We start from the raw sequence: 11,350 nt of genomic DNA on the forward strand, positions 1-11,350 counted from the left end.
TTCTCAAAGTTAATGCTTAGACCAGACATCATTTCAAAACACCTCAGCAGCCTCTTATAGTTTTTGACTGTCTCCTCATCCGGGGGACAGAATAATATAGTATCATCAGCAAATTGTAAATGTGATAGCTCTATATTATCCCGACCAATAAGGAGTGGAGAGATTCGACCATTTCTTACCGCCTCCCCGATCATCCTGTTAAGCACATCTACCACCAAGACAAACAAGAACGGTGATAACGGATCACCCTGGCGAAGTCCCCTTTCCATTTTGAAGGGTTTCGATGGAGATCCATTAACCAGAATAGAGATAGAAGCCGTACTGACACACTCCTTTACCCATGACCTCCATGTCCTGCCGAAGCCCATCTTGTCTAGCATGGTATCAATAAAGCACCATTTAACTCTATCATAGGCCTTTTGAAAATCCAGTTTGATAATTGCTGATGCCTTCTTTTTCAGTTTCAACCATTGTACTGTTTCACATGCGATTAACGCTCCATCATGTATCTTCCTCCCCTTCACAAAGGCACTCTGCGATTCCCCAACTAGTCCTGGCATGACACTGCTCATTCTTGTTGTCAACAATTTAGAAATAACTTTGTAAATACACCCCACCATGCTAATAGGTCTGAGATCTTTTATTTCCTTAGCACCAACAAATTTTGGTGCTAACGCTACCCATGTAATATTGGAATCCTCTGATAATATTGCTGTCTCGAAAAAGCACATAACTACTGTAGTGAACTCTGCCCCAATTTCATTCCAAAACTTTTTTTATAAAATTCATGTTATACCCGTCACTCCCTGGAGCCTTAGAAGATTCACAATCCCAAACTGCCTTCTTCACTTCTTCCACAGACGGTAATACCTCTAGGGCTTCAAATTCCTCTCTATCTAGTCGATTGACTAGTCCGTCCCTAAAGCTCACCCTTGGAGAATGTTCCTGGTGGTACAGCCGTTTATAGAAGTTCCGAACCGCAGCCTTAATTCTTGGTTGATTCCTCACTAATCTCCCTTGGATAATCAACGACTTAATCCTGTTATTTCTTCTTCTCGCCGAAGCTATATTATGGAAATACCTTGTGTTTCTATCCATCTCAGTAGCATGCTGTGATCTAGACATTTGCTTCCAGTGCAGATCCTGTCTCTTATACCACTTTTCACAGCACCTCACTAGCACCTTCCTCCTTGCCTCCGTTGTACTATCATACCGACCACTACTGACCATATCGCCGACCTTCTGTATTTCTTCCTCAAACCTCTTAATCTTCTCAGGTATATTCCCAAAATGCTACTTATGCCATCTGTGCAGAGGTGTTGATAGCGCTTTCATCTTCTTTAAGAAGTGTATAGCACCCAAATCCCTCCATTCTTCCTTTACCATTCTTAAGAAGCCTTCATGTGTGAAGCAGGAGTCTAAGCTACGAAAAGGTCTCGGACCATCAAGTCTTCTGCTGTCTTCTATAATCAAAGGGCAGTGATTCGATAAACCTCTTAGACCTCCCCGCAGATGCAATCCCGGATACTCATCAAGCCACCCCAGAGACACTAGGCACCTATCAATACGGCTGCACGACTGCCCTCTAAACCATGTATACTTACGATCATTCAGTGCCAAATCAATCAATTCCATATCATTTATCCACACTTTAAAATCTTCCACAGACGCTGACATGCTAATCGCACCTTTTCTTTCTTCGGGATGCAGAATTTCATTAAAATCCCCTAAGCAGCAGAACGGAACCTGCCACAGCCCTGCAATATAGCTCAATTCTTCCCAAACAGAGGCCTTCTCAGCCCTCTCATGTGGATCATACACCAGACATATAGCACAGTGAAAGTTATCTTTTACCACAACCCCGTCTACACAGATCCATCTATTACCTTTATAACAATTATTCAATTTAAAGACCGTCTCATCCCATATTAACAATAACCCTCCAGAGGCTCCAATGGAACCCACAAACTCCCAACAAGCACTGCTATTTCCCCAGATACGAGCTACATCAAATTTAGTCACAAGCTCTTTCTTTGTTTCTATCAAACCTAGCATACCCAATCTAGCCTTACTGATAAAATTCTTAAGCATATTAACTTTTCCATTACCTCCCAACCCCCTAATATTCCAGAAACTTGAAATCATATCACAGAGTTATTACACACCTGCTTTCAATTTTTTGGCCTGCTTCGTCGAACTTTTTCTTTATGCTTCGCTTGTCTTCGCTTCAGAGCAATTGCTTCATTCTGCTCCTGTAAAATGACCATAATATCATCCTCATCACTGCATTGAACACCTGACTCTACAGCTAGTTTCTATGCCTCCTTATTCTCAGCCATCTCCTCTTCCCAACTTGGTCTTTGGTTTTCATGGTGCATATCAGTGCCACCATCCATGGCAGCTCCCTTCTCTATTCCTAATTGTGTACAAATAGCATGTTGTTCCTCTTGTTCCCTGCCTTTCTCCCGTTCCTCACTCTCCATCACAAGTTCCCCCTCCTCCGGTCCCAACCCTGTACCACCTCCAGACTGCTGATAAGTTTAGTAGATTAATGCAAATGGATAAATGCTTGTAATGTATAACACCCCAAATTTTTGAAAATTTAATAATTAGTTATTTATATGTTATTATATTATAATGAGATTTTGTTTTTTAAGAAAATTATTTTTGTTGACAAAAATAATTAAATAGAATTTTATGATTATTAAAGTTTAATTTAATTATGACTTATTCTATTAGTTTGAATTATTTATTAAAAACTATTTTAGTAGATAAAATTTAAATTGATTTTTGTAAATCCCGCTAAAATTAGTAAATAAATAGTCAATAAATTAAATTTTAATAAGGAAAATTAGAAATGTAAATCCCATGTTAAACTAGGATAGAGCTCCTTAAAACGAGAATTTTGACACTAATTTCGAAGAATTTGGCCCAAGATTAGGCCGAACGGGCCGAACCGGTTGAACTGGGCCCGTGGGCCCAACCGGTTGAACTGGGCCCGTGGGCCCAACCGGACCCATCACTTAAATGGGCAGAAGCTCATCTTCTTCCCCATTTCAGTAGAAACCAACGCTGAATAGCCAAGGGAGAAGAAGGGTACCAAACCCTCACCACCACCTTAATCCACCATAACTCCTTCATCCGAACTCCAATCGCCGCACCGTTTGCAGCCACGCGTCCACCGCGTTGAGCTCTACGATTCTATCAGATCAATTTCATAGCTAAGCTTCAATATCACCCCAACCTCTCTATCCCTCAATTTTCGAAATTAAAGAGAACCCATGTTGAAATTTTGCTTGATTTGGCGCTCTAGGTTCAATTTAGCTTGTGGAGCTTGACGAATTTAGTTCGTTTAGTCCGTGGGCATTGTGAGAGTCCTAAAATCTAGTTATTTCTTGTTTGGATTATGTTGGTTATTGAATTGTTGGGTATATGTATGTATATATATGTGTTAGGTGTATGAATGCATGATATGGAGACCTTGGAATCATTGGAAGCTTAATTTGAGAGTTTGGTGGAGTTAGAGTTGAATCTTGGTGATTGAAGCATTTTCCCTTTTTCCTTGTGGATTTCCTTGGTTATGTTGAAATCGGCCAAGGTATGGTTTAGGTTCCACGTGTATTATATATAATGTCATGTGAAAACTTAGGTTAGAGAACTATAGGATAAGCTGGAATGATTATGTGTATGGAATGTTTAGTGAGAATGATATGATTTGAATATGTATGGTGTTTACTTGGTTTTGTTGATATTGGAATGATGGATGATGATATGATGATGTTTGGAGAACTTGTGATCATGGCAATATGTATATATAGGTTGGTATGTTGATATTTGTTGATAAACTTATGAAATTTAGGTTGAAGTGAGATTGTTATTGAGTTGACAAATGGTAGGATTGCAAAGATTGTTGTGATTTTGTTAAGGGTAAGTTACATTGCTGATTATAGGTATGATGGACTGGATTGGAAAGAGCTTTGCAAAGAAAATGAGGTTTTGAAGCGTTTTGTGAAATTTGGTTTTTTGGCTGAACTTCGGTGACCCATAATTTGGATTTAGGACCTTCAAATGATTTCAAACTTATTTTGTATGAAAATTAGTCCCGTGAAGTTTACACCGTTCAAAGAACGGATCGAAAATGATTTAAAATGAAGAAGTTATGTGCATCGGAAGTTTGATGTTCAAAATGTAAATTCTGCAGCTTTTTGACTTAACCAAAATTTTAACCAAAAACCTATGCATGCGTATGAAAGCATACGCATTGATTACATTCAGTTTGGAACCTATGCGTATGCATACATATTCATGCGTACGCATAGCACCTAAAAAAAGGATGTTTCGCGTACGCATATAGGAGCCATACGCATGCGTTCAATTCTGTCCAGCGTACATGCGTATGCGGATAGATGTGTACGCACGCGTCTTGGCCTAAATACGTACGCGTGGCCCTGTTTTCTGCAAAAACTAGATTTTGAGTTTTTAAACTGAATTTCAAACTTATATCCTCTATTTTCCTATTGTTAGTTCTAAACTTGGTTAGGAAGCTTAGTAATGAGGTGGAGTTAGTAAATTAAGGTAATTTGAGGGTGAAGTAAAGGTTGAAAATGATGAAATCATGTAAAAATAAGATGCATGCATTAATGATTGAAGATGCTAAGGCTTGAATGATTGATTTCTATAATTACTATGAAATGTATGAGGCTTACACGTTTAAATTATCTGAGATACGGGTTTCTCTGGGTAAAGTACGATGGCTTGCCACCACGTGTTCCAGATTGAGACCCGATACTCTGTTGACCCTGCGACGTAAGATGTGACCGGGCACTCTAAATTCCCGGGAAGGTTGACCCTTATTGAGCAATTTATAATATGAGAAAAAGCTATGCATAGACTCTTGGGGATGCGCATCGGGGGACAATCCAAAGGTTTAGCAAACTAGACTTGTTGGGTTGGCTTAATAACCGACAGATGAGACTCATCAGCCATAAGACAGGCATGCACCATATGCATATTACCTAAATTACTTGCTTGTGTATTAACTAAGTATGCCTAAATGTATTTGCTATGCTAATTGCATAATTGTTATCTGTAGTACTTGTACTATTCTTGTGTTTGATTTTATCTATTTAACTGTGTGTGGTATACCATTGGAGATGGAGGTTCGAAGGAAAGGCGGAAGGAAATAGGATTAAGGTTAAGTTATGTTAGGCTTGGATATCTCTAGAAAGCCACCCCCTTTATGGTTTCTATTTAATACTTTAAGGCTTTTAATCTGAGTATCGGTGTTCTAGGATTGCCTCTGGCATTCCCAGGACCTTATATATTATATGCGTGGCACCTTTACCACGCTGAGAACCTCCGATTCTCACCCTATACTGTGTTGTTGTTTTCAGATACAGGTCGAGAGACTTCTCACTAGGCGTCTGAACTTCTGAAGCGGAGTAGTCTTTGGGTTTATTTTGATGTACAACTTTATATAAATGTACTTAGATTTCTCTCCAAGAAACTTGTTTATTTTGTCCCTCCTAGAGGGTTGAGGAGAGTTAAGTTTTCAGTTATGTATTTTGGGTTTTCGGGATATGTATATATATGTAATTATTCTCCGGCCAGCCTTAACTTCACAGGCTGAGTTAGGAGCTTGTTATTCTGTACTTTTGACCCTCCATTCCCATTTTCTACTTAGTTACACCTATAATCTCTAGGTTTCTTAGCACGCAAGTAATCTCGTTTTCTGAGCGTTGCGCTTTTTATTTTACGATTTTGTTTTACATGTTTTTCAAGGCTCCTAGTTTATTTTATTATTTCTGCTATTATATGTATGTATTTTATTTTAGAGGTCGTAGCGCCTCGCCACCTCCTAAATGTAAAGTTCTGTGTGGTAGGGTGTTATAATTTTTATAATAATAATAATAATAATAATAATAATAATAATAATAATAATAATAATTAATTATTATTATTATTATTATTATTATTATTATTATTATTATTATTATATTAATACTTGTTCTATTTAACTAACTAAAAACATTAAAGGAAACAAGAAAAATGGATTTGAGAACGAGGCTTTTATGCATAAATGCATATATACAATCATGACACATCATTAGTTTCATTCATTAAGTATATATAGTCATGTAATCATCCTTCAATTCGCTTCACTTTCTTTTCCTTTCATACGATAAGTAAGAGAGAGACCAAGCTTGCATGGAGAGAACCGTAACCCCCCACCGAATTTACGGCTTTAATTTTCTGATATTCGTAATTCCAATAAAAAATTTAATCTAATAAAAGTGTTTGTATACTCTTCTTCTATATATTGGTGTCACTTTTGATCGGTGGAAGTCGACAGTGATGTAGCTCTCCTACCCCTTGAGTTCGGTCAATTGGAGTTCTAGAAGGCACACACGATTTTGAACGTTTTTTTTTTCGGTAGCTTGGTCAGAAGGTTTTTCCGGAGGTTTCGTGGTTTTAATTTCGTACGGAGGTAGGGTTTGGTAACTTTATAATAATTAAATGTGAATTTAATAAGTGAATGTTGATTTGGTTGATTATTGTTTGAGTTTGAATGAGTTTATGTTGAATTATTGTTGTTGCTTGTGATTTGTTAATTTGCCTATGAAGAATAGCTCACTTGTGTTTGTTTTAATGATTTTAGGACTGTTGTGATATGATAATTTTGAGGAAATTGATGAGATTTGGTAGTTGAAAGATTAAATTAAAAACTGAGAAAAAATCGGTAATAATAAAGCTTAAATAACAGACTTAAATTCAAGCTGAAAATTTGAAAAATTTTCAAAATGAGATTCAGTTCTTTGATAAAGTTATAATCGGAAAATTAAGATTTATATTTGAGAATGGAATAGTAATTTAATAAAAATTGAAGTTAGTTTTGTAATTATATATGTTTTTCGAGTATTTTGGGTAATAAGTAAAGTTCAGGGGTAAAATGGGTATTTTATAAAAGTTCAGGTTATTTTTATAAATATAAAAATAAGAGAGGGTTCAAATATAATTTTATAAAATATTGAGGTTAAAAATAGAATATTAAAAGGTTCGTGATTTATAAAGTAATTGATAAAAAGTTTAAAAGTAAGGTTTTATAAACTAAGTTTTTAGAAAAAGATAATATAAATAAGATATTTTAAATAGTAAATAAGTAATATATATATATATATATATATATATATATATATTACTTATTTACTATTTAAAATATCTTATTTATATTATTGTTATTATTTTATTAAAAATATTATCTAGTAAATATATTATTAATATTATTATAAATCAGAGAAGAGCAAATAAAGTGATCTTAAAAATTTTAGAAAATGCAGACTTAATTAAAGAACCTTATAATTATTTTCCAAAAGACATCTAGGAAGAGGCGAGGGAATAATGCGAAAATAGTTTATATTATGGAATGACAGGAAAGAAAAGAAGAAGAAAGAAAAGATAAGGAAAGAAAAATATTAAAGAAACCTCTAACAAAGAAGAGCAGAGAGAAAAGATTAAAAGAATTTAAAGAACTTCTGCCACAGGAGAGCAGACAGTAGGAATAAAAGAAACAAAAGAAAGAACGAAAAGAAAAGGGGATAAGTAGAAGTATTGTTTGGCATTGAGAACGAGCTGAGATGATTATATACTTGTTGAAAACGAGCAGAGATATCGTGGTGAGTGATAGGATGGGAATTTGCATCGGTTTTGATTTTTTCACTAAAGATAACTTCCGTTACAAGTATAGACCAAACCGGCAATCAACTCCCACCATCAAATTTTAAATTCAAAGGATGTCACAATCAATACAAAATAAACCGGGAGTTTTAAATTTCGGGTCGTCTTTCCTAGGAGTTACAATGAAATTCTCTATTATTGGCTATGGGAGATTTGGGGGGGGGGGTTTGGTTGAAATAAGTGAGAAATGTAAATTGCATAAAATGAAAGATGCATACAAGGAATTAAATGAAATGCAATTAAAGTAACAAAAATGGAAATTAATTGGCAAAAAGAGCTCTTGGCAAGAATTGGGGAATTAAGGATTTCTATCCTAGTTATGGACCACAAACATGGTAATTGTGTGGAATTAATCCCAATTAGTCAATCTTAACATCGAGAATTAGTCAAAAGGGCATAGTTAATCTCAATTCACAAGTCCTAGCCAACTCTATTAATGGAAGGCTTAGAGTTAGTGGAAACCAAATCAACTAACAATCCTCACACAATGTGAAATGGACATCCACCACTCAAGTTCACCCAATCACCCAAATTCCCAATCAAGAGTGTGAAAAACTAGGCAAAAATCCAACCAAGAATTTTATCAAACACTTGAAAAGCATAAAAAGAAAGTACGATAAAATAACAAAAAATAATAAATACTACAACTACCAAGCAAGGAAAGTAAGAATAACAACTTAATTAAGAAATAAAGAAACATAAAACACAAATTACATTAAATGGAAATAAAAATAACAAGAGTGCTCATAAACATAAAAAGTAACCAAAATGAGAAATTAACAAGATAAACTAAGGAAATTAAGACAATAGAACAAACAAGGGTAGAAGAAACTAGGTGAAAACAGAAATTAAAAAGAGAAATTACAAAGAAACTAAGCTAAAAACCCTAATTTCTAGAGAGAAGGGGGAGCTTCTCTCTCTAGAAAATGACCTACATGATGCTAAGCTATACCTAATTGCTCCCCCTTCACATGGAATTATGGCCCTTTGATATAGCACTCAATCAGCTTCAGAAAGTCCCAAAACTGGGCTTTGGAGGTCCAGAAATTGCCCCAACGATTTGCATTAAGTGAGTCACGTGCACTAAGTTGTGCGTACGCTAGATGCCCCTAGGCTGGATGCCCCTAGGATAAGTTTGGATTGTGCAAATGGTTGGTACTAATATGCATAGTTGATATGTAATGTGAATCAAGGATTGGGTAGAGAGTTGTGTGAATTTGTATGTTTGGTGTGTTGAGAATTCGATGAATTGGATAATGAATATTGGTTTATGGAATATGCATTTAAATTGTGAATTTGGGAAGGATGCCGTGAATTTTGGGCCGGAGGCCGGAAGAAGTAAGAAAGGTAAGTTGATGTGTGTATTGTGTGATGATATAAGAGATTGGATGGATTTTAGATATTGAATGTGTAAATAATTTGTTTGGTTATTGAATAATAAGTTTGAGGAATTGAGGTGTGAAATTTGATAGTTTTGGGTGAAATTGTGTAGATGAGGTAGGTTTAGTTTGGTTGAGTGTAATTATGTGAATGTGGTTGGGTTGTGGTCATTTGGATGAGTAGAAATGAATTTGGCTTGTGAACATTGGAAAAATTGGTGATTTCTATTTTGGGTAAAAACTGATTTTTGACAAACTTTGGCAGTCCGTAACTCGGTCCACAAAGTTTGGAATTATTCAAAATTGGATTATTATAAAAGTTTATTCAACGATCTTTCTAACGGTTCAAACATGGTTAAAAAAGAAATTTTGTAGAAGAAGTTATGTGTGTTGGAAGTTTGAGGTTTGAAAATGTAATTCTGCAACTTTTTAACTTAGTAAAAATTTTGGAATATCGTGCTTCCACACGCACGCGTGGCCGACGCACACGTATCAGTCTCGATTTTTACTCACCCATGCGTGCGCCTGGCCGACACGTACGCATCGATGCACTGATGCAAATACCCAGTAGAAAATCCAGAGAGTTGCGCTGGAATTGTGCTGGTTTTGTGCGAGAAGCACAAAACGCACCCACGCGTACGCGTGGCTGATGCGCATGTGTCACCTTACTTTTCTGCCATCCACGCGTGTGCATGGGTGACGTGCACGCGTCGCTTTATTTTTCTGACTTTCACGCGTGCGCATGGGTGACGCGCACGCGTGACCCTGCTTTCAGCAAAAGTTTATTTTTGAGTTTTTAAAGCTGAATTTCAGACTTCTAAGCCCCCATTTTCATCCTCTATGTCCTAAATCTTTATAGTATGCCTAATAATGAAAAGAAGTTAGGACATGTGGTAACTTGTGGATGAAATAAAGTGAGAATCAATGATGATTGATGAGTAATGATGGCTGTATGAGTTACTGAGGATGATGGTGAAAGTGCTGTGTATAGTATGAGCCGGATAGATGTGACAAGCATTAAATTATGGCTGAGTATGTATATGTATATGATTAATGATTAAATGATTATGACTGATGGAGGAGGCTTGAACATGTGGCGAGTATGCCGGAGATGCATATATGATTAATGAATGAATGTGGTAAATGAATAATGATGGAAAATGTTGAATGTGACATGTGACCTCGGGTAGTAGGCAGTGGCGTTGTCCATTTGCTCCGGGTATGAGATGGGGAAGGAGAATTATGATAAATGAGTTTAATTATGGAGTTTTAAATGAATGTATGTCTGTGATACCTGGGTAGTAGCAAGGATTGTGGTTCGTCCCGCTTGCTCCGGGTCAATGCTTGAGATACGTAGGTAATATCAAGGGTTGTGGTTCGTTCCGCTTGCTCTAGGTTAATGTTTGAGATTTGATAACATTGATGATTGATTTTAAATTGAATGAATATATGTTGAGATACCTGGGCAGTAGCAAGGATTGTGGTTCGTCCCACTTGCTCCGGGTCAATGCTTGAGATACCTGGGTAGTAGCAAGGATGGTGGTTCGTCCTGCTTGCTCCAGGTCAAAGATTATGATGCCTGGGTAGTAGTGGCAGTAGTGGTTATTCCACTCGCTCCAGGTTGAGCTTTTAAACACCCGCTTGGATAGTAGCCGCAGTAGTGGCTATTCCACTGGCTCTGGGTTGAGTGAGTAGTAGCAAGGGGTTTGTAGCTCAAACCTACTTACTCCGCAATGGGTGTTTCTTTCCATGGTTAGCTACCAGGACGTATCGGGTTGGCTATATAACCGACAGATGATATCATCAGCCATAGGGCAGGCATACATCATTTGTATATGTTTGAATTATTTGGGTTTGCCTATTGTTTGGATTCCTATATCATATATGCTATGTTACCTGACTATATGCTATCTGTTCTACTTGTACCTTAATTGTATATTATTTGTCTGTATTGATTGTGTTTGTACAACTGAAAGGTCCCTCATGCTAGTGTCGGTTGACGCTGAGGGCTGTTCTTGTTGAAATGGAATAATGATATGATTAATTTAAAATGATGATTATTGAATGAGATCATATGAGTTCCCTGGGTAGATGCAGTGAAGTGATTTCACTGCTCCAAGTTGATATTGAGATAATTTGAGTTCCCTGGGTAGACGTAGTGAAGTGATTTCACTTGCTCCAAGTGAGAATATGAAGTATTGATATAGAATTGCTGAGACAAAGTAACTGGTGATGGT

General features: G+C 36.5%; 1 protein-coding gene across 1 annotated transcript; it reads right to left on the reverse strand.

Moving 5' to 3' along the window:
* Positions 1–1,293: 1,293 nt before the first annotated feature.
* On the reverse strand, positions 1,294–2,091 carry LOC148544508 (uncharacterized). Its single transcript, XM_088498946.1, has one exon. It carries the CDS (start codon positions 2,089–2,091, stop codon positions 1,294–1,296), a length of 798 nt encoding a protein of 265 aa, XP_088355072.1.
* Between the last annotated feature and the right edge of the window lie 9,259 nt (positions 2,092–11,350).

This window comes from Arachis ipaensis, chromosome B9 (assembly GCF_059453495.1).
Source record: "Arachis ipaensis isolate K30076 ecotype BB chromosome B9, ASM5945349v1, whole genome shotgun sequence".
Classification (NCBI taxonomy): domain Eukaryota; kingdom Viridiplantae; phylum Streptophyta; class Magnoliopsida; order Fabales; family Fabaceae; genus Arachis; species Arachis ipaensis.